Genomic DNA, 25,201 nt, shown 5'->3' on the forward strand with positions numbered 1-25,201 from the left:
GTGTGGGTGTGTGTGTGTGTGTGTGTGGGGGGGGGGGGGGGGGGGGGGGGGGTAGAGGGGGACAGAATTCATTTTGGAGTAATGCTATGTTCACAACATTTTTACAATAAATAAATCTTGTGCAAAAAGTTGTTATTAGTGAGTAAAAAAATAATGTCATTATTGGGCCCAAAATAGAATTAGTAACAGTTTATCACATTGGATTTGTTGTAAAAGTATTATAAAAATCTTGTGAATGTAGCATTATTTTTATTTTTGTTGAACCCAACTTTTTGTAAGTTAGGTTACTTAACATTTTTAATAGAGCGGTCACAATAGATTAGTTTAACATACAATAATTTTTTGACAAGTGTATATATGCATTTTTTTTGCAAGTCAGGGTGGTACTATGACTACCATGGCTTGCATGTGAAGCTGCCGGTGTGGGTACACCCTACATTTGTTTGCTCAAAGGACTATTATTTAATTCTCTTAATTTTTTCATTTTTCCTTTTGTAGGTTCTTTAAAGTTGGGTTATTTTAGATTAATTAATATGTTCACTTAGACATTTATGTTGCTATTTGAAAGGGAAAAAAGGAATAGAAAAGGTTCATAAAGATTATCATTTTTAATTGAATATGGATAAAAACAAAAGTGGTGTTTTTTAATTGGAATGAAGAAAAATCTCCTAAATGAAAATGGTGAAGGTGTGTAACCTAAATAGTTGGGACGATTGATAAGTGGCATAGTTGTCAATAACATTCAATACACGATACATAGTTGTCAATAACATTCGATACACAATACATATCGAGTGAAAAAAAATATTGTATCTTAAATATATGTTGAACATGTTTATAAATCACACGATACATAGATGTATATTGTATTAATCATACCGTAAATTATATGTGCTGTACTATACAAGCAAAAAGGTATCCTGAGTAAAAATTCAGCCATATGATAATCAAAGTAAACTTTCCCATATCTCGTGAAAAGTTTGAGTCACAACATCTAAGACATTCACACGCGCATTCAAAAAGAGGCCCATCGTTATCTCTCCCTCATTGCATCCCAAGATTTAATATCTTTTTTTATTTTTTATTTTTACCTCAAATCTCATGAACATTGCTAATCACTCAAGCAAACACAAGAAAAAAAATATATTAATATCATGAAGTAATTAAAAACGTACCTAAAGAGGAAGAAATCTACCATCGTCCAGGGATGGACAGTTACAATGAACATTAAACAAGTTTCCCATAAATGACACGGATAATCAGTTAACATGCCAGACAAGCAAAGGTGTAACCAACGGACCAATGGGTAGAAGATTATTGAAATCTCTAACATCCTGCCATTTATTGCCAATGGATCCAAAGTCATAAAGAAGGGCATTTAATCCCATAAATTGGGAAAATGACCTATAAAAAAGACACAAAGAACAGACAAAGGTAATACATAAAAATAAATCATGGTCAACCCGTCAGCTGATGCCCTCAGACAACTGGAAGAACAGAGGGATCCAAGGCTGACGGATGCGGATTCAGAGCCCTTGGGTAGCGCTGCAATGAACTGACGACGACTTGGCTGACGGGGATAAGGCAAGCCGACGACCCCTATGCCGACGGATATGTATAAAATTCTAACTTGGCCTTTGCGCGTAGTATTTAAGGAAATTATTTGTATCCCACGATCAGTATTAGAATCCTATAAGGAAAAGGATTCCGTGATCCGCGCCCATGAGGATCCCTATAAGGAAAAGACTTCTACTCCAAGGAAAAAGGTCAACCCTCAACTACTATAAAAGCCTAATACTCTCATAAATCGAGGGACGCATAATTAACCCCTCTCTAGCACTCTAGAGTTGAAAGAAGTTCTAACTTGACCTTCGGAGGGTATTTGGCCGGCACCACACCGGTGCTCTCTGTTAGGTCCTCTTTTCTTTGTGCAGGTGTCGTTTCGAGGGTACGAGCATTGTGCAACTCACTGTTGATATTTTCGGCATCATCAGTTGGCGCTGTCTGTGGGAAGCTTGTAATTAAGCCATACTATCGTTTCCCGGACTAAAGGGTTGCATGGTACTCACTCGCTCAATGGCGACTACTAATGACGTACAAGGAGAGGAACCACCCACGATTGCCCTCGAGAGACAAGTTTGGATTCTCGGTGCCGCCATGGAGCATCTCACCAAACATAACCTCTACTTGGAAGAACAGCTGCGCCAGAAGGATGCAGCACTAAATGACCAACCAGAAGATCAGGAAGGGACTAGCACTCCAAAGAAGAATCAGGAGAGACCTGAGGGCAGCCACGCCCCAAGCAGGCCGGAAAGGCAGCACGTGAGCATGCCATCCCTCACGGATGCGACTCCACCACATATTGCTGCCGAGATGCAGGCAATGAGGGAACAGATGGAGGTCATGATGAACGCCCTCAAGGGGCGAGTCTCCAATGATCTTGACGATCTAGTCAACCGTACCGACTCGTCCTTCACTGTGGCCGTGAACTCCTTCCCCCTACCCCACAAGTTTCGCATGCCGAATATAGATAGCTATGACGGGGTGAAGGATCCTCTGGACCACCTGGAAACTTTCAAAACCCTGATGCATCTTCAGGGGGTAGCAGATGAGATTATGTGCAGGGCCTTCCCCACAACACTCAAAGGCCCCGCAAGGGTATGGTTCAGCCGGCTGACGCCCAACTCTATTAGCACCTTCAAGGAGCTAGCGCTCAATTCACTACACACTTCATTGGGGGACATAGGTATAAGAAGTCCACGGCATGCCTGATGAGTATCAAGCAAAGAGAGGACGAGACGTTAAGATCCTACATAACGCGCTTTAATAAGGAAGCGCTATCGGTTAACGAAGCCGACGACAAAATACTTGTAGCAGCCTTCACAAATGGGTTGCGAAAGGGCAAATTTTTGTTCTCTCTATACAAAAATGACTCAAAGACCATGTCAGAAGTACTCTACAGGGCTACTAAGTATATGAATGCTGAGGACGCGTTGCAGGCTCGAGAAGAGAAGCCGAGAAAAAGGGAGAGGCAGGAAGATGCACGACCAGACCAAGGGAGAAAGAGGCCCAGAACAGGAGATTGAAAAGACGAAAGGCGTTCTAAACCTCCAAGAGGGAGATTCACAAGCTTCACCCCGCTGACCGCCCCAATAGATCAAGTCCTAATGCAAATTAAGGATGAAGGGGCTCTGACCTTCCCTGGAAAGCTGAAGCGGGATCCTAGCAGGCGTTCCAGAGACAAGTACTGTCGCTTTCACCGAGATCACGGCCATGACACAACCGACTGTTACGACTTGAAGCAACAAATCAAGGCCCTTATAAGGCAAGGGAAACTGCAGAAATTCGTAAGCAAGGAAAGAGCGGATCCAACACCTCTAGAGCACCCCTCCCCCCCCGACGAGATAATGACCGTCCAAGACCTCCCGTTGGTGACATACGAATGATTGTAGGAGGGATGGCTACCGGGCCGTCCAAAAAAGCTCGAAAGACGTACCTCCGGATGGTCCAAAACGTCCAGTTGACGGGTCCAGTGCAAAAGGTAGCCCGAAAGGAAAGCCCCGTTATCGAGTTCTCGGAAGAAGACGCGCGACGTCTTCACCACCCGCATGACGACGTGCTTGTTGTCAGCCTACATGTTGGGGACTACAACTTGCATCGGGTGTTGGTCGACAATGGCAGCTTGGCAGACATCTTGTACTACTCGGCATGCCAGCAGATGAAAATCAGCAGGGAACAACTGGCTCCAACGAATGCCCCACTTGTCGGTTTTGGAGGTGCAAAGGTGTTTCCGCTGGGTGCGGTCACGTTAGCTGTGACAGCAGGCAACTATCCCCAGTAAATCATAAAGGACGTAACGTTCCTCGTGGTCGACCATTCATCTGCCTATAATGCTATCCTAGGGCGACCCACCCTCAACGTGTGGAAGGCGGCAACTTCAACTTATCATTTAATGATCAAGTTCCCAACAGAATACGGAGTTGGAGAACTACGTGGAAACCAGATTGCCGCACGCGAATGCTACATGGCCATGATGGAAATGGATGATCACCTCCAAACCATGAGCATAGAAGAGCACCGGAGCACGATGGAGCCAGTCGAGAAGCTTGAAGAAATACCCCTGGAAGACTCCAGACCTGACCAGACAACGAGGATTGGAACCCTTGCAAGTCCCGCAATCCGGCAAACACTTACAGCATTCCTCAAAGAGAATCAGGACGTATTCGCCTGGAGTCACGAGGACATGCCAGGAATAGACCCTTCCGTCATGGTGCATAGGCTGAATGTATCACCATCCTTTCCGCCCATCCGGCAGAAGAAGCGGGTCTTCGCCCCAGAACGGGATCAAGCCATAGCCAAAGAAGTCCGCAAGCTACGAGACGCAAATTTCATTAGAGAAGTCTACTACCCCGACTGGCTAGCAAACGTAGTGATGGTCAAGAAAGCTTCCGGGAAATGGACGATGTGTGTAGACTTCACCGATTTAAACAAGGCATGCCTTAAAGACAGCTACCCTCTCCCGAGAGTCGACACTCTAGTAGACTCTACGGCTCAACACCAGCTGTTAAGCTTCATGGATGCTTTCTCTGGCTACAACCAAATCAAGATGCACGATGATGATCAAGAAAAAACTTCCTTCGTAACCTGCCAAGGCCTATTCTGCTACAAGGTAATGCCGTTTGGTCTAAAAAATGCGGGCGCAACATATCAAAGGCTTATGAACAAGATGTTCGCACGGCAGATCGGGAGAAACATCCAGGTATATGTAGATGATATGCTGGTTAAAAGTCGAAGGGAAGAAGATCATTTAGAAGACCTCAGGGAAACGTTCAACACCCTTCGCTCTTACAACATGAAGCTTAATCCAGGGAAGTGTGCCTTTGAGGTGACGGCAGGAAATTCTTAGGATTCATGGTTTCCCAGAGAGGCATCGAGGCCAATCCAGACAAGATTCGGGCTATAATGGAGATGGCACCACCAAAGAATGTGAAGGAAGTACAAAGCCTCAACGGCAAGATAGCAACGCTAAACAGGTTCGTCTCCAGGGCAACAGACAAATGCTTACCTTTCTTTCGGACGCTAAAAAGGTCTTTCGAGTGGACCACTGAATGCCAACAAGCGTTTGAGGAGTTGAAAGCTTACCTCTCTTCCCCACCACTGCTGAGTCCCTCGCAACCAGGAGAAGAACTCTTTCTCTATCTCGCTATCTCCCCAACTGCCATCAGTGCCGCCTTGATTAGAGAAGAAGAGAAAGTACAGAAACCTGTGTATTACACTAGCCGGGCATTACGCGGAGCTGAAGAAAGATATCCACCCATGGAAAAACTTGCTTTCGCGCTGGTTACGGCAGCACGCAAACTGAAGCCGTACTTTCAAGCCCACACGATGATTATCTTAACTGATAAGCCTTTGGGACTGGCAATGAGCAACCCAGAAGCTGCCGGGCGCTTGGCACTTTGGGCCATAGAATTAAGCGAGTTTGACATCCAATATCGCCCACGGACCGCTGTTAAGGGGCAAGTCGTTGCAGATTTCATAGCAGAATTCACGAATGGTGAGGACAGGGGGGCAGAAGAATCCCCGCAATGGAGCATACATGTAGATGGATCCTCCAACAGGCAGGCCGGCGGAGCCGGCGTCGTACTACAGTCACCCGAAGGAGATACGGTAGAGTGTATGGTCTGGCTTGAATTCCCTACCACCAATAACGAGGCGGAGTACGAAGCTCTGATAGCAGGGCTTGACCTCGTAAAAGTAGTGGGAGCCGAAAAAGTGATCGTTTACTGTGACTCCCAAGTCATAGTCAACCAGATAAGTGGGGAGTATGAATGCAAAGGCGAAAGAATGAAGAAGTATCTGGACCAAGCAAGAAGGAGGATGAACGAGCTGAAGGTCAAAATTATACAGATCCCCCAGGGAGAAAACGAACAAGCTGACCGCTTGGCCAAAGCCGCCTCAGCCGAACACATGGCCACCATTAGTAATACATTCTCCTTCACACAGCTCTCTCCACTCATAAATGCTGTCGACGTACAGGAGCTCGATCCCCAAAACGATTGGACCACGCCGTTAACCTCTTTCTTGAAGAACGGCATATTGCCAAATGAGAAGGAGGCAGCAAGAAAACTGAAGGTTCAGGCAGCAAGGTTCGTGCTGATAAGAGATGTTTTGTATAAGAGAGGTTTCTCCCGCCCCTACCTACGATGCTTAGGTCCTAAAGAAGTAGATTACGTCATGAGAGAAGTGCACGAAGGAATCTGCGGAAACCACTCAGGATCAAGATCGCTAGTACACAAGCTAGTACGAACTGCGTACTTTTGGCCAACAATGCAGAAGGATGTCGAGGCTTATGTGAAGGCCTGCGACAAATGCCAAAGGTTCAGCAACGTCATCAGACAACCACCCGAAGAACTCACCCCGATGACAGCACCGTGGCCGTTCGCTCAGTGGAGGTTGGACATCATGGTGCCGTTCCCTACGGCAATACGACAACTGAAGTTTCTAATTGTCGGCTTTAACTACTTTACGAAGTGGGTGGAAGCTGAAGCCTTGGCCACCATTACAGAAAAAAACGTATGGAGCTTCGTTTGGCGATGCATCATATGCAGGTTTGGCATTCCAAGAATCTTAGTCTCGGACAACAGGAAGCAATTCGACAACGACTCCTTCAGGGACTTCTGCTCGCAGTTGGGGGTACAAAACCACTACTCCTCCCCTGCCCACCCCCAAGCCAATGGACAGGTCGAAGTCACAAACCGGTCCTTGCTAAAAATTATCAAGACCCGGCTCGAGGGGGCAAAGGGCATATGGGCTGAAGAGTTGCCGAGCATACTATGGGCCTATAGGACAACAGCAAGGACACTAACAGGAAAGACACCATTCCGACTAACGTACAGGAACGAAGTAGTCATCCCAGCCAAAGTCGGCCTTACAAGCTACAGGGTGCACAACCATGACGAAAAGAGGAATGACGAGGCCATACGTCTGCAACTTGATCTGGTGGACGAAGTCAGGATGGCAACAGAATAAAGGCTTGCACGGTACCAGGACCGCATGGCCAAGCATTACAATTCCCGGGTTAGACACAGAGACTTCCAAGTGGGAGACCTCGTTCTAAGAAAGGTTATGGGCGCAGCAAGGGACCCCACCCAAGGAAAGCTCGGCCCAAATTGGGAAGGACCCTACCGAGTTACGGCATGGCAAAGGAAGGGCACCTACTATCTAGAGGCACTGGACGGACGGAAGCTACCACATCCATGGAATGCTGAACACTTACGGAAGTACTACCAGTAGGGGCGGCGACACGAAAAGCAACAACACCTTTTTTGGGTACACTAAGACTTATCGATTACCTTTTTAAGTATTTGCTACAATAAGCCCAAAGGGCAGTATTTTTTTTTTCCTACTTAAGTATTTGCTACAATAAGCCCAATGGGCAGTTTTTTCTACTCATGTTTTTGCTACAATAAGCCCAAAATGGGCAGATTTTGTTTTCGAACTATTTTTTATATAGATGCACGGCAATAAGAGGAATTTACTCAGAACTACTGAAGTTTCTACTTACAAATATGAGGTCATTAAAGACTGACAAATTGCCCATCCACAAAGTGGACGAGCTAAAAAGCTGACGGTCTAAAAAATGACCAAGTCTGCAAAGCAGACGAGCCAAATAACCGGCGGTCTAAGAAATGACCAAGTCCACAAAATGGACGAACCAAAAAAGCTGACGGTCTAAAAAATGACTGAGTCCGCAAAGCGGTCGAGCCAAATAACCGGCGGTCTAAGAAATGACCAAGTCCACAAAGTGGACGAACCAAATAGCTGGCGGTCTAAAAAATGACCAAGTCCACAAAGTGGACGAACCAAATAGCTAGCGGTCTAAAAAATGGCCAAGTCCACAAAAGCGGACGAGACAAAAAATTGACGGTCTAAAAAATGACCAAGTCCATAAAATGGACAAATCAATTAAACCGACGGTATAAAAATGACCGAGTCCACAAGATGGACAAAGCGACAAAAATTGACGGTCTAAATAAAAGACTGACGGAGTGCGTAAACCAATAAACTCAGCCATTAGACTAACGGTCTAAAAAAGGCTAAATCTGTCAGTCCACAAATGGACAAGTCTATAAGGCAGATGACCTTGTCACGAGATAATAGGATTTTGCCAAAAATTTCTACAATCATTAAAGCAAAATGATCAAAAAACTAACGAATTTATTAAGCAGACTTACACTAGAAAGCTCAAAGTTTAAACTGACGGTTTAGTAAAACTGACGGTACACTAAACTAAAAGGGCCCACAATCCTGATTTCGTTCTTTCAAATCAAAACATACGAGTTAAACAGGCCAAGCAAAAGTAGCTACATACAAGTAATCAAGAGCGACGGCATTACAAACAAATCAAAGCCCAAAAAGGCATTTAAAAAGCTGTTAAACTATTACACATTGGGGCCCAAGGGGCACTTAATAAAGCTGTTTGCTACATAAATAAAAGAGAAGGGAAAAACATGAGCTACAAAAATAAAAACCGTCACTTAAAAATTCTCTACTTAACAGAAGGGTCCTCTCCGTCAAGCAGCACCATAGGAGGAGTCGCGGCAGTTGTTGGAAGGTTCGCAGCAGGTTGGGCCAAGACAACTCCACTACCTCCATGTGGGGGAGAATCAACCAAGTCGTCAACACCAGCAGTAGCGGCATCAGTAGTAGGCGTCATAGGCTGAGCGTCGTCTAGAGTAATTCCAGGTAGGTCCAGTTCAGGGAAAACTGACGCAACTTGTTTGAGACAGTCATCGAATCCCGTGCCATAATAGCCACCACAAGAATCGATGAAGGAGTCTGACGCTTTGAATTTCTCAACGACGTCAGCCCCTGCCATCTCCAACTGTCCACGAAGGGTCGACAGCTCTCCCTCTAGCTCGTCCTTCTGACGGCTCGCCTCTTCCAACTTCTCCCTTACCTCTTTCAGCTCGAGGTTAAGTGTGCGCACCGCCTCCTTATACTGAGCCTGCTGGTCTCGCATGTTAGCATTATGCTTGCTAACACGAGTGACGACCCCCTCCTTAGCCACGCACCGGTCTTGCAGCGCCTTCACACGAACCAAGGCCTAGAAAAAGATACAGCCGTCAGTTATCAAAAAAGAAAGATTAAGCACGTCAGTCAAAAAGGCTGACAGCTTACCCACGAGAGATCAAACAAAGCGGATGACCCCAGTTCTTCCGTCCCCAGCTGAGCGCAAGGATCTATATCCGTCGGTCTTATAAGGGCTTCAATAGTTTCGACGGCAAAATCCTTATACGTCAACAGGCTACGGGGCCCCTTCAGGACGGGACTAGAAAAGGTCATAACACCCTTCCCTGCTCCATGGCCCGACTTGGGGGGTGACTTCCCGGGGGGCACATTCCTAGGAGTGACGGTTGACTTTTTTGATGGACGAATGACGTCCCCGTTAGGTTTCCTTTTCTGGGAACCCTTAGTGACGGTTTGGGGGGCAGACGTAGACGTCGCCTCCCCCTTTGCCTTCCTTTCCTCCTTCTGACGGGCAGCGGCAGCCCTAATCCGTTCCTTAGCTACGTCCATTTCTGCAAAAGAAACGCATAAGGGAAGCTGACGACTAAAAGTACAAAGAGTGACATAACGGATAGGTCAAGGAACTTATGGTGACGGGAAAACTCTTCTAATCTACAAGCTTCAGGCGTCGGTTCGGGACCTCCGCAGTACGCGTGAAGAGTGTCGAGGGTAATTAAGTCCCGACACGATCGCTCTTCTATGGGTATCTCCAAAACCCGACGGATAAAATCTTCCTGCTCGTCGGTTATTGATGGACGAGTGAAGGCTGAAAAAGAATAAATTGGCTACGTCAATACCTTTTCAAAAAATAAATTGTAATACGTAGCAAACTGACGAGGATAAAAGCTGACGGTTAAAACCTGACTCTTTAGCGAACCCCCAAGTATTGTCGAAACAACCAAAGGGTATCGTTTCCCACTCTTCCTGACGGCACACCCAGTCCGTCCCTTCCACAAAAAAGAACCTACCCTTCCAGGCTCTATTAGAATCTGGCATCTCAGACACCAGCCTCAACTCCTTCTCCCTGACGGCAAAATGATACATTCCCTTTGAGGAAGAAAGGTGCCGAGGTCTGTAGCAGTAGAAAAATTCATCCAAGGAAAGCTGACGGTGGCCTCCACTTAGACGACCCCATAGTACCTCAGCACCAATAAAGATTCTCCACGAGTTTGGAGCAATCTGACTGACGGATAAACCAAGGAAATCGGCCAGCTGACGGTGTAAAGCCGTCAAAGGCAGTCTTAACCCGGTAGCAAACATAGCATCATACATGCCAACATCTACAATTCTTCCCGTATAACATTTCTCACCCTCCCTAGGCAGACAGATAGGAATATGATCGGGGATTTGGAAACGGGTGCGTAATTCCTTAAAAATTTTAAGTGTCATCTTTGGAAGGAACTTATTCACAGCCCAGTCCTTGGGAAGGATGAAGGGACGACTGCCTCCGGGACTTCCAGAAGTCCCTTCACAAGACTCCTCGTCACCTTCATCCCCGTCACTATTTCTCTCTCCTACTCCAACTTCACCCTCCTCTCCTACTTCTTCCTCCTAGCCGCCGTTTCCCTGACCTCCTACTTCCTCGACGGGAGTATGGGCCGACGTTTCCCTCTCTGACGACCAGGAGAAACTCCCAGACTCACTACCTGAGCCTGAACCAAATACCTCGTCGTAGCCCGCTCCTTCGCGGACCGACGACTGGTCACTCGACGCGTCACTCGACATCTACCTACAAGTGACGGGTGTAAACTAAGCACCTAGGATGACGACCTCACTTTAAAGAAAATAATTGAAATAAAGTGTGCAAGGAAAGAAAAGAAACTTACAAGTTTTTCAAAAGTGACGGTTAACGAGGTGACGAGAGAAATAATGGCAGTACTGACGAAGTATGGTGACAGATTAGCTCTCCAGGAATCACCAAAAGCAAATAGGGAGAAATAGGGAAAGGTGGGCCATATATATACATAAGGAAAATGCACGGAAGACGAAGCGACGCCCTCGTCCAGAAGCGGAGCCAACCGAAACTCGCCACGTGTACAGAGCATTTAATTCCAACCGTAATATTTTCTTTGTCCTAGCTAAAATGAAGGCCAGCAACAAAAATAATTCCATAGCCCGTCAGCTTGAACTAACGGAGATATGGAGTAGGGGGCAACTAATACATAAAAATAAATCATGGTTAACCCGTCAACTGATGCCCTCGGACAACTGGAAGAACAAAGGGATCCAAGGCTGACGGATGCGGATTCGGAGCCCTTGGGTAGCGCTGCAATGAACTGATGACGACTTGGCTGACAGGGATAAGGCAAGCCAACGACCCCTATGCCGACGGATATGTATTAAATTCTAACTTGGCCTCTGCGTGTAGTATTTAAGGAAATTATTTGTATCCCGCAATCAGTATTAGAATCCTATAAGGAAAAGAATTCCGCGATTCGCGCCCATGAGGATCCCTATAAGGAAAAGACTTCTACTCCAAGGAAAAAAAATCAACCCTCAACTACTATAAAAGCCTAATACTCTCATAAATCGAGGGATGCATAATTAACCCCTCTCTAGCACTCTAGAGTTGAAAGAAGTTCTAACTTGACCTTCGGAGGGTATTTGGCCGGCACCACACCGGTGTTCTCTGTTAGATCCTTTTTTCTTTGTGCATGTGTCGTTTCGAGGGTACGAGCATTGTGCAACTCACTGTTGATATTTTCGGCATCATCAAAAGGTATTAAGGTACACAACAAATACACAAGAGAATTTTAGCCTATATTGATTCTCTGTACAATTGGACTTTCATCTTTCTGACTAGACCATTGGAGACTCTTTGTCACACACTACACCGGTGTGCCCCAAGTCCACCTATTCTTTTAGCAGGATTCCTACTGTTGCTAGCTTCACATTATCCATCTGAATTGGCAAGGAGTTCAACTAAGAAAGACAGATTCATACTTCATTAGTAACTCTATCTTGATAGGGAAAAGGTAAAGCTAAAAGTCTCATGAATAAAAATTTAAACATAAGATAAACAATGTAAGCTTTTCATCTCCCGTGAAAAGTGCGTATAAAAGCATCCAAGACTTGTGCTTGCACATTTGAATAGAGACCATCCCATTGTTGGTCAGCATCTTCTTGCATATCATGCGGGACATTAGGCTGTTATATAAATCAAATTTAACTTATTGTTGAAAAAACAAAGAACAAAATATGAAAATAAGAAAAAAGAAAAAAGGGCATAGTGTAGAACTTTATCAAAGTTGCTAAAATATGTTTATATACATGTCAAGTCATTTCATTTGATAAAAATAGGGGGAAAAATTACCAACTTTGAGGTGTGACTTTTAAGTTTTAAGTAAGCTGTGGGATACTTTGTTTTGGAAAAATGATTTGTTTGTCTGGTGTGTATATATATATTTTATCTCCTTAGCAAATTATTTGTTCAGAGTTATATATTGTACTATTTACTAACGGGAATGGATATTTTAATTTATCTCAATTTTTATGGCGTTCAGTCTTGATGATAACTCTATTTCAATATTGTTGATGCCAATTTTTGTGACGATGATGTTGATTATAGTAATGATAAGGATTATACAAATATGCAATACCTTAAAAACAATTAGTTACACTATAACTTAATGGTATTGTAAATTTGTAGAATAATTGACTACATTGTTTTTGCATGTTTATTGTAAGTAAAAATATGATGTTAGTAAGAATTTGCCACATCAGTAGTTTGTAAAAATGTTGTAAAATAGTTTGTCTATAGCATTACTCAATTGATTTTTAGGAATAGTCTTCATAAATTAGACGTTTATGGTATTAGTTAAATTTACATTAAATTAAATGAATTAAAGAGAATAGGTTCTTTTATTAGAATATATATGTGTGTCTATATATATATATATGTATATATATGAGACGTTTATGGTAATATATATTTATTATTAATTTTCTTTATCTAATGAAACTTAATTAGATGAGAATTTGACTAAATTAGATATGTCACATATGAAGACATGACACAAAAGGAAACTTGACTTTTCAAATGAAAAATTTGTATTAGAAAAATTAAAAATTCAGTGAAGCAAAAAAATTGAATTAGCATATACAATTATTACATTCCTATTGATAAGTATAAATTAATGAATTTATATTTGACTTGTATGTTGCAAAATTCCTAATTACTCATGGATAACCAAATTCAAAATGGGATTCAAATTTAGAATCAAGGTTTAATGAGGGAAAACATAACTCAAATGGAAACGTTAATTTTCATAAGGTTTGCATTAGGAAAATTCCAATACTAGATGGTTATGGTTGACAAAGAATTTTAATTAAATATTGTTTTTTTTTTTTTGAGAAAGAATTAAATATTGTAAGTTAAGAAAGAAATCTATATTAGGAATAATTCTTTTTTGAATATTATATTGGGAATATAAGTATATAATATCATAATTTTAGGCATAATCATAATAAGTGAAATTCATTAAAAGTAAGAAAATAGAAATATGGAATAATTCCAAAACCTTCCTTACGTCTTCCCAAGCTTTCAAAACCTACCTATTTTGTTTTAACTTAAAAAAAAACACCTCTAGTCATCTTCTTCTTTTACATTAATTTGAACGAGAAAAAAAAAAAATGGATGGCAAGCAAAATATCTTCAAGGCTTAGGAAACGTGGTAACTCTTTTCTTTTTCTTCTCCCTCTCTATTTTTTTTTTTTTTTAGTTTTTTTTAGTTACTTTTGTTTTCTTTTAAGGTGTATCTCAATAGTTAATCACTCTAAGAAGACTATAATTTACGAAATCACGTCTATTATCCTCAGACACACATTCATTGTTCATTTAAATTTCAACATATTTGTTTTTTCTTCCTCACAACACTACAAGACAAAACACACACAACAAAAAGGTTGAAGAGAGAGAGAGAGAGAGAGAGAGAGAGAGAGAGCAAATCAATGTCGACGCTAAGCGTTCCTCTAGTTCCAACCTCCCCAACAGACAACGCTATTGCACTTTACCGTGCTTTCAAGGGTACTACACTCTCTCTCTCTCTTTGAAAATTCTCTACAAACATGTTTTTACTACTTGTTTGGTCCAACGTTGGAAATCCTCTACCAAAAAGAAAAACAATGAATTCCATAACACATATAGATTGCTTCACTCTCGTGGGCCTTTCACTTCATTCCTATCAATAATATTGGTTCAAAATGACTGATTCTACTTTTTGGGTTTTTGTTTTACTGTTTTCGTTGTATGTCATATCATACGTGTCATCTGATGTCTCCCTCAACTAATTTACCAAAAATAAAAATTCAATTAATTAAAATTTGGAGACTTTTTTAAATTTTATTTGGGGGTCTCTCTTTTTTTCACTTCGAGGCCTTGATTTTCTTTGACAAAAAATTATTTTTTATTTATTGATTAATATTTAGGGCCTAATTAATATTTTCACAAGTAAATAAATATTTCTATTGGTTAAAATTTGGAAGCCTTAAGCGGCTTCCTCACTTGCCTTAAAATTGCATAAGGATGACTCATGCAAATGCAGAATAAATTTTTTTTTTAATTAAATATTTTTGCAATCTCGTGCACTACTTTATTGATACTTGCTCCTTTGATATCGTCTTCAAGGGTCGAAGGCTCAAGTTATAAGAAATACAAAATGAGGTGTCTAGTTACATAATAGATAGTCAAATGACTCAAATCTATTGGTCTAACTCATAAAAACACAAAATTATATAAAATTTTTATAGATAATTAAAATAAAAAAAAAATTAAGTCCCAAATTCATTTTCTACCAATATATTTTTTTGGGCTAATTGTAACTTACCCACCTGTGGTTTGACCAAAATTTAAGTTACCTACCTGTGGTTTGAAATTTGGCACTTTACCCACCCAAGGTTAGCTCAGTTAGAATTTCATAACCCATTTCTATAAAAAATAGATTTAAATATGTAATTTTGCTTCATTTTTATGTCTCTCTCCTCCCAAAACATAAAAGAACAAGGAAAACGAAATCAAAAGGTGAGAGTTCCATAAAAATTAAGAAGTGGGGCAATGTTTTTTCTTAATTTTTACAAAACCCTCACTTTTTGGTATTGTTTTCCCTTTTTTTTTAATATATTTTTTATGCTTTCGGAGAGAGACTTATAATGAGAGCAAAAATACATATTTTGCCCCATTTTTAACATAAGTGAGCTAACTGAGCTAACTTAAAATGAATAAAGTACCAAATTTCAAATCATAGATAGCAATTTAAACTTTAGCCAAACAACAAGTGAGTTAGTTGTAATTAGCCCTAATTTCTTCATTCACCAATACAACAAGAAATTAAACTCCGATTTAACATAGCCCAAATCATTAAATAAAAATCCAAGAATTTTAAATTTAGCAAAAATATTCAAATTCAAATAGAATCCAATATAAAATCCAAATGTAATATGATAAATTTCATCAACAAAAGTGTTCCAAAACAAGAATTCGCAAACACGCTGCATTTGCTTTCATCTACCATGCATGATGTCCCTATTGGTTGGGCAAACACCACAATGCAGCCCATTTTGCCAATATCTTAGCAAATCAACCACAAAGTGAAACAAACAAGCCCTTTCACCATAAATGGACAAAAATAATGAAAGTGTCACAATCAATCAAGTAGATAAAAGGAATAGTAAGAGACCGTCATCTAGAGTTTGAGATTGCAATGATGTACCTCAAATCAGTGGGAGCCCACTTGAAACATCTTTCCCCCTAAATTGGGGGTTGTACAATGAAGTTGTCACTTATTTTTTTTAAAAAAAAAAAAAAAAACTTTCCCCCTAAATTGGGGGTTGTACAATGAAGTTGTCACTTATTTTTTTTAAAAAAAAAAAAAAAACAAAAAAAAAAAATCCTAACCTAAACATTGAGTTGAAAACCTAGATTTCTTTGAATAATTGAAAATAATTACATTTGATAGAAATTACAAAGCTTTGAGTCCTAATTACATTTTAAATAAAGTAAGACTTTGAATCCTAGCAACAATCTATCAAAATGAAAATTATATTGAACAAATCATACTAATCTAAAACCCTAGACCTAGGTTTTGGCGACTAACTTACAAGGTAGGAATGTGTTTGTGTGTGTGTGTGTGTGTGTGTGTGTGTGTGTGTTTTATAGGAATGTGTTGAGCACTCATATTGCCCAGTAAAAACCGGTCTTCTAGACTAGTAGTGGCCAATTACATATATGGAAAACATTCACATCATAAATAGCAACCACCATTTGAAATTGAATTGGAAACTGGATTGAAATTGAAGATGTAATTGAACATGTGTAGGCATTTTCTAATTTCATGTCATGCATTGTTATTGGTTTAAATTATTAGATCTGAAATTAAATTTGAGACAAATAAATTTATAGATCTGAATTGAAATAGGTTTTAAAAACAATATTTAGTTTTGGAAAAGAACTTTGACTTTGAAAAAGGTTTTACGTATGCAACAAGATATTAATTTTGAAAATACGTTTGATTTTGAACTATGTTTCATTCTTGATAATGAGTAGTTCTAAAAGAGATACTTGAATTCAAAATAGAAAATTGTTTTAGAAACTAGCTAGTGTAGAAAATTATTCCGAACACGGTGTAGAATTTTAATGCAAAAAATAGTACAGAAAATTAATGCAGTGCAAAATTTTAGTGCAATAAAATAACGTAGACAAGTAGTGTAGAGAATGGGCTTAGAACAGAAAGTTAATCTTTGAAACATAGATAATTTTGAAAAACAAATTGAGGTTCATTTAAAAAAAAAAAAAAGGGATCTATGAACTAAAATCTAATAAACAAATTAATCCTAGATCACAACATTTTGCTATTCAAGATCAGATCTAATAAAAATCAACATGCATGTTCATAATAAAAATCCTATCTATAGAATAATATCATCACATAAAGGATTTAAACTAGCATGTTAGAGAATTGGCATCAAGTGTGTCAAAACACACCTTTTTTGCAACATGTTACATCACCAATCTACTAACTATGAACAAAAACAAATATTGACTTGAGAATTCCAATGGGAACAATATATACATGCAGAAAAGTAATGCTTTAAGCAGAAAATGGGATTTCACTTTAAGAATTAAGAGAATGTGGGATGTGAATTAACACTAGACTAAGGAAGACTAGGGTGTAAAAAACAATCATCTTAATGCTCGAAGAAAAGAACCCTAACAACTAGGAGGAATCAAGAGAAATTTCTACTAAGAAGCTCAACTATGGAAGAATTGGTTTCAACATAGTCTTTAAAGGGTCTAAGAGGCTAGGGGGGAGGGTCCCTTGGATGGGGGTAGTGAATAACTTAATTTTCAAGGTAGGATTGCTTAGAAAGTTAGCACAAGCGGAGTGGCCGAGTTATCTCAAAAATTTTGAGATTTTGGATAAATATGGACCTAAAAAATCTGTCTTAAAAAAAAAAAAAAAAAGACAAAAGATTTATTCTACGATTTTATGATCAAACCATTTCGTTAGTGACTTTTATCAACGATTTGACATCCTCTCTTTAAAACGAAGATTTCATTATAATATTTAGTTACTGTCACTTTGATGCACCCTTAAGCAAGGATCTGGGGGTGTCCTGCTGAGATGTGAGCTGCACTACAATGAATCAAAAAGAGCTACAGGTGGTGGTCACTCTCACTACACAACTTCAAAGACGCAATGGAAGTGTAGCTAGTTCCAATGTCCCAGTCCCCCATCCTTAATATTGTCAAGTTAACCCTTTAGTAAAGGAAACTAAAGGAGCATTGTCTTTGCTTGACATTTGATGAAAAAGGCCACATTCGGCAACCTATTATGAGTAGAACATCCATGCATAATTTAACAAGAGTCTCAAAAACATAATATCAACCTAAACTTACCATACATAATATTAAATTCAGACTTAAAAAGTGTTTTCCCTCCATTTGACTTAAATAGAAAAATACTGCCAGCAACCTTCATGAACTTCGCGAACAGCATATTGCCAAGTCTTCATTTCCTGCAAATAACAAAAATAAGGTCAAAAACACCAAACAATAAAACTATGTCAAGTGCCTTATTTGCCATTTTTGAGCTATTAGATTAGCTGGTCCACAGTCCTAAATAATCAATTCTAACTATAGCCAAATCATGATTCTGCCTTGGCCATATTCTGCTGCATCAGCAAATGGAACCTACTCACTTGCACAATAATTAGTTACACCCATGCTGCATTTGGTCATGATTCTTTTTTACTCCTTGCATCTTGCATGCAATTTGAAGTTTATCTTTATTTGGGTATTCAGCAATGTTCTTTTACCAACCTTCAAACCTTCATACTTGGACAACCGCCAAGGCAACAAAGAAGCACAGTGCAATTTGAAGTTTTTCAACCCCTTGGGAGCTTTATTATAATTTCAAATCTAAGATTATCACTAAATGTCCTTCACCAAGTTATCTAGTAAGAACAATAGGTTTTATGGATCCATAGTTCAGACTGGCATCTCATAAAGCTTTTGTTGAGAAACAGTTTATCTTTTTATTTTTTCTGAAAATCAAATGAAAAAAAAAAAAAAAATCAAGTGAAGATAGATTCCATCTGTAGTGTTCAAAATTTATAAGCTTGCATTTTCTAACCAGGAAAAAAAAAAGAAGCATTTGCTGGCCAGAAACGAAGTATTCAAACAAGAGAATAAATCAAAGAATCAAGTAGGTAAGACATGGATCAAACAATAGAATATAAGTATATGTAAGCCTATGTGGTGCTGTTTACATTGTAAACATATTAAAAAGTGATATGTGTGATTCCAATAATTGGGAATTGAATTTTCTTCATATGTTGGAGTTTAATACTCCTACTGTGAGTGGGGACTGTGTTTGGTGGAAATTGAAGAAAAATGGGGGTTTTGATATTAATTCTTACTATAACGTGCTAAGAGGGTTTATTTGTGCCATCTTTCCTTGAAAAGGTATTTGGAGGGTTAAGGCCCCTATGCAAATTTCCTTTCATGTTTGGATGGCGATGTAAGGGAAGATATTGATGACAACCTGAGGAGAAGAGGTTTTTAAATTGTGGCCAGGTATTGTTTGTGCTGAAATAGTGGCAAGATAGTGTATCATCTTTTGATTCACATGAGAGGGTGTATTAGTTGTGGTGTTTTGACTTTAATTAGATCATTTGGAGTTTTTGGGTTTTGCCTAGAAGGGTGCTAGATCTTTTTATTGGATGGATATATTGATTGGGGCATCTGACATTCGGAATTTTTATTTTGAGAGCATCTTAAGATTTTGAAGATATGGTCCCAGTGGGGCACATCTGACATTTAGAATTTAACACCGCTGTGTTTAATGTGGTATTTCGAAGGAGCCTGCACGTTTGAATCAGCACTTAGGTTTGCTTGGAATCAACACCTAGCACTTCAAGAATTTCCAGAACAAAATTCCAACCATCAAAGTCTACCTTAAATCCTTGCTAAAGCCATTTTAAATAGGCTTCCAATGAGTACATCAATAAGGAAAGTAATTAAAAAAAAATAACCCCACAAAATCCTTAGTTGGATAAAGATTTTACATCGGTGAAATTCCAAATTTTGAGGTTTCGAATTAACAATATTCTTGGTGCATCATGGTGCCTGCACCACTGGAACATAAAAGTAGTAAGAGAATATAAATCAGCAATAGCTAGTTAAAGGGTTCTGAAGATGACAACCAAAACATAAATAACAACTAAAGTGGCTTAGTGGCTGCGGTATATCACGAATATGATCGAGAATAAGTTTTGAAAACTGGTAGTTTTTGAGGTTAAGCCTAAATTCATCAAAATCCAAAAGCAAATAGGAGAAAGTAGATCTTCCAAATAAAATGTATACAGGGTTTCAAATACATCCTAACTATGAGTCCAAGCACAATAAGTTCCCAAAGCATGATAACAGCTCTTTTAAAGACAGGGTAGTTTTCAAGTAATCATACAAATAACAGAGAAGATGCACACATGCTAAAAGGTTGAAGCTACAAATCTAGACAAGTCAAGCAGGAGCAATAGCACAATAGGTTAAAAGACGTGTATTATTAGAGAGTAGATCCTTTTCAAACATTCCTCTCCAACTAAGTTAATTCAGCACTGTAACCTCATGAATGCATCAAGCAAATTAATAGAAAAAAGAAATTGCAAATGTAAAACATTATCGTGCTTTTTCTAGCTAATGCATGACTTAGGAGCAGTTTCAAAGGCTTATTTGATGGAGCATAGAAAAAGAAATTACCTTGCTTGGAGATAGAGATGGGCTTTACCCTAATAGATGTGACCTCTACAAATCCAATTCCCCTCCATACTTTAGCTTGAAAGGTTTCAATAGTAGCAGTAGAAGCATCCTCAGCCTTGAAGGTAATATAATACATGAGGCCAGCAACGCACTGCACATTTGCCTTCACCACCTCCTTGAACGTAAAGTTCTTCTTCTACAAGAAATTGTCCCAGACACAATAAAGCCAACAGCAATAACAATAATAATATTCACCAGGTAACTAATCAAGGGGTTTGATTATGAAAAGACCTCATCGGTGTTGTACTTGTGGATTGCTTTCATAGAATATTCACCAAGTTTTTTCTTGTCAGCATCATCAATGACCCCCTCAAATCCCATCGTCTCAATTCTACCGCATGCGAAAGAGTGGGAGAAGTCGTCAACATCAAAGCCCTGCGAATCAGAAACACAAAGACAAATGAGACAAGAGTCATGGGAGCATCAACTGCACAAACTCACTATGTCCGATGATTGCTTACCCCGCTCTCATTAACCTGTTGATGATACAAAAAACATTCTGCACGGGTCATCTCAGGGAGCTCACCGGGAAAACAATCGTCATCGTCATCGTCATCGTCATCGTCCAAAGGTAAGCCAACTTTCTCGCGATTGGGGGCGTCTTCCTCTTCTTGTCTTTCTTCATCTGTCTTCTTCTGCTTCTTCTCTGGTGGTTCCTCGTGCTTTTCTTCCAGCCTCGGGACAAAGACATCAGCACTAACAGCCGCCATAGCCACTTCAGATGAGATCAGAAATTTTTATTTTTTTATGATGATGAATAAATAGATGATCTCACACTCACGTGTTGTTTCTTTTAGCCCTATTCTCAGTTCTATTTACTTTACATTTTTACCCTTTGCGGCTTCGGTTCAAAGTTCAAATTCAACCCATTTGTTGCAGATGGTATGGGCCGTATGGCTTTAATTGCAACCCACAAGCCCAAGTCGGCTTTAGTTGGAAGCCCACTAGCCGACCTATAATAATGTTTTTAACACCGAATACAGATAGACTCTGAATTTCCAAATTATTCAATGTATGGAGACATTGTCGTACAAAGCTGGATGTTTGGAATAGGAGTGTATTCGGACATGTAGGGAACAAAATTTCCAATTATTCAATTTGTTGGAGATGCAGGTTGCTATACCACAAAATATTGTTTCAATGAGGGAGGTTCCGGTTGAGCAGATATTGTTCTAGAAATTTATTTTAGGATGATCAGTAAGAAATTTAAATTATACAAAATCTAATAAAACGATAATTTGAATATTTGCTATAATTATGAGTTGAGTTACTAGGAAGAACAAAATTGTTGCGTCTGCAAAGTCAAAAAGAATATAATTATCAATTTATCATCACCATAAAAAAGAATTGACAATATTTTTAGGGAAAAATGAGAAATTATTTTATTGAATAAGTTGAATGAACTACAAATTTGAATATTTAGTGATTTTTATCTTTTTGTTCTATAATAGACTTTTTGTTAAATAATTTGATCACTTGATGTTATTTGGTCTTGTCTTATTTTTGTTAAGTTTATGTTTGTTGTTATTTGGGCTAACATTTATTGTTGTTACTTAAGTCTTTTCTTTTTAATTTTATAAAAAGGATTAAGGATTATTTTTTTTGGGGGGGGGGGGGGGGGGGGGGGGAGGGGAATTAATTTTAGAGTAATGCTACGTCTACAACACTTTTACAGTTAATTGCAAAAAGTTGTTATTAGTGAGTAAAAAAATAATATCATTATTGGGCCCAAAATAGAATTAGTAACAATTTATCACATTGGATTTGTTGTAAAAGTATTGTGAAAATATTGTGAATGTAGCATTATTTTTATTTTTGTTGAACTCAACTTTTTGTAATTCTCAAGTCAGGTTGTTTAACATTTTTATTGGAGCGGTTACAATAGGTTAGTTTAACATACAATAATTTTTTGACAAGTGCATATATGCTTTTTTTTTTTTTTTTGCAAGTCAAAGTGGTCCTATGACTACCATGGCTTACATATGGAGCCGCCAGTGTAAGTACACCCTACATTTGTGTGCTTAAAGGACTATTATTTTTTTAATTTAATTTTTTCATTTTTCCTTTTGTAGATTCTTTGAAGTTGGGTTATTTCAGATTAATTAATATGTTCACTTCGACATTTATGTTGCTATTTGAAAGAGAAAAAAGGAATAGAAAGGTTCATAAAGATTATCATTTTTAATTGAATATGGATAAAAACAAAAGTGGTTTTTTTTAATTGGAATGAAGAAAAATCTCCTAAATGAAAATGGTGAAGGTGTGTAACCTAAATAGTTGGGTCGATTAATAAGTGGCATAGTTGTCGATAACATTCAATACACGATACATATCAAGTGAAAAAAATACTGTATAATAAATATATATTGAACATGTTTGTAAATAGCACGATACATAGATGTATATCGTATTAATCATACTATAAATTATATGTGTCATACTATACAAGCAAAAAGGTATCCTGAGTAAAAAATCAGTCATATGATAATCAACGTAAACTTTCCCATATCCCGTGAAAAGTTTGAGTCACAACATCTAAGACATTCACATGCACATTCGAAGAGAGACGACCCATCGTTGTCTCTCTCTCATTGCATCCCTAGATTTAAATATCTTTTTTTTTTTTTTTTTACCTGAAATTTCATGAACATTGCTAATCACTCAAGCAAACACAAGAAAAAATATTAATATCATGAAGTAATTAAAAATGAACCTGAAGAGGAAGAAATCTACCATCGTCTAGGGGATGGACAATTACAACAAACATTAAACAAGTTTCCCATAAATGACACGGATAATTAGTTAACATGCCAGACAAGCAAAGGCGTAACTGACAGACCAACAGGTAGAAGATCATTGAAATCTCTAACATCCCGCCATTTATTGCCAGTGGATCCAGAGTCATAAAGAAGGGCATTTAATCCAATAAATAGGGAAAATGACCTATAAAAAAGACACAAAGAACAGACAAAGGTATTAAGGTACACAACAAATACACAAGAGAATTTTAGCCTATATTGATTCTCTGTACGATTGAACTTTCATCTTTCTAACTAGACCATCGGAGACTCTTTATCACACACTACACTAGTGTGCCCCAAGTCCACCTATTCTTTTAGCAGGATTCATACTGTTGCTAGCTTCACATTATCCATCTGCATTGGCAAGGAGTTCAACTGAGAAAGACGAATTCATACTTCATCGTACCTATATCTTGACAGGGTAAAGGTAAAGCTAAAAGTCTCGTGAATAAAAAATTAAACACAAGAAGTGCAAATAATAGCATCCAAGACTGTTGCTTACACATTTGAATAGAGACCATCCCGTTGTTGATCAACATCTTCATGCATATCATGCGAGACATTAGGCTGTTATATAAATCAAATTTAACTTATTGTTGAAAAAACAAAGAACAAAATATGAAAATAAGAAAAAAGGAAAAAGGGCATAGTGTAGAACTTTATCAAAGTTGCAAAAATATGTTTATATATGTGTCAGTCATTTCATTTGATAAAAATAGGGGGGAAAATTACCAACTTTGAGGTGTGACTTTTAAGTTTTAAGTAAGCTATGGGATACTTGTTTTGGAAAAATGATTTGTTTGTCTGGTGTATATATATTTTATCTCCTTTGCAAATTATTTGTCTAGAGTTATATATTGTACTATTTACTAACAGGAATGGATTTTTAATTTATCTCAATTTTTATGGCGTTCAGTCTTGATGATAACTCTATTTCAATATTGTTGATGCCAATTTTTGTTATGATGATGTTGATTATAGAAATGATAAGGATTATACAAATATGCAATACCTTAAAAACAATTAGTTACACTATAACTTAATGGTATTGTAAATTTGTAGGATAATTGACTACATTGTTTTTGCGTATTTATTGCAAATTTTTAGAAAATGCTCTTAGATTAGGGTTTATCACACATCACACACATATTTACCATGTCTTTTTTATTTCAATTATTTTGATCTATCTTTGCATGCTTAGTGATGATGCACAAAAATTATTAGTGAGCTGATTGTCCACGAGTGCTCCAATGGGATACATGAGGAACAAGAAAACCAAGAACTCATAGAAAGCACCGGTGGGGTGCTAGCCAAAGACTCTCTGAAGGTTAAGTCAATGAAGAAAAGATCACTACGAACTCAACAGTGTGAGAGCTAGGAATTTTTTGCGTGCCTTTGGTATGAGGAGGCTTAGTGCTTTTATAATGGCAAAGGAACAACCAAGATCCCATGAACATTGGATTTTTCCCCGTGTGGAAGATATGGAGTTAATGCTTAGAGATCCCAGTGCCTTTCTTCTCATATTGGGAAGACATAAACGTGTGAATAGGGTCTTTGAGCATAGCGTGCAAGTTATTTCCATGTAGGGATTTATGAGTGGTGAGCACACAAAGGCTTGTGGAGCCCACGGATCAACCATCAGGCTCATGTCTTCATCTGACGGTTTTTGCTTACCCCATTTGTGGGGTTTGTCATTGCTCATTGGCATGGTTCTACCTCTATCCATTGGTAGGAGTCAAGGCTTTTTGATCCATCGGTTATATGGATAATCGCTTGGTAGTGGTAGGGTTTCTAAAGGAAGACCGGCTCATCGGGATCCGACCTATGTAGTCCGACAAGTCTATGACCTTATAAGGTACATCCCATGTAGTCTGATGGGTCCATGACCTTATGGGACCCATAGGTGGAGTCTGTAGATCCCAAAGGGCAATAGCTTTTATAGGTCCAAACAAAAATGCCCTCATCAACTACCCCCTACTCTGTCGTTTGTCGGGACATTTGATGGGCTACAGAGTAT

The 25,201-nt window shown here is 38.9% G+C and overlaps 1 protein-coding gene across 2 annotated transcripts in view; it reads right to left on the reverse strand.

The window, feature by feature from the left end:
• LOC111986078 (uncharacterized) overlaps positions 1 to 21,161 on the reverse strand; it is a 46,481-nt gene extending 25,320 nt beyond the window's left edge. The window contains exons 1-4 of one of the 2 annotated variants that reach the window (XM_024017713.2): positions 20,845 to 21,152; positions 20,615 to 20,758; positions 20,324 to 20,519; positions 17,776 to 18,081 (exon numbers count right to left, since the gene is read on the reverse strand). In XM_024017713.2, the coding sequence (XP_023873481.1) occupies positions 18,041 to 18,081; positions 20,324 to 20,519; positions 20,615 to 20,758; positions 20,845 to 21,093 (630 nt within the window). In that variant the 5' untranslated portion in view covers positions 21,094 to 21,152 and the 3' untranslated portion in view covers positions 17,776 to 18,040. Of the gene's footprint in view, positions 1 to 17,775; positions 18,082 to 20,323; positions 20,520 to 20,614; positions 20,759 to 20,844 lie in introns of those variants that run through there. The other variant, XM_065780428.1, reaches the window with a different exon arrangement.
• Between the last annotated feature and the right edge of the window lie 4,040 nt (positions 21,162 to 25,201).

Source organism: Quercus suber, unplaced genomic scaffold, assembly GCF_002906115.3.
Source record: "Quercus suber isolate HL8 unplaced genomic scaffold, Cork oak 2.0 scaffold_235, whole genome shotgun sequence".
Lineage (NCBI taxonomy): Eukaryota > Viridiplantae > Streptophyta > Magnoliopsida > Fagales > Fagaceae > Quercus > Quercus suber.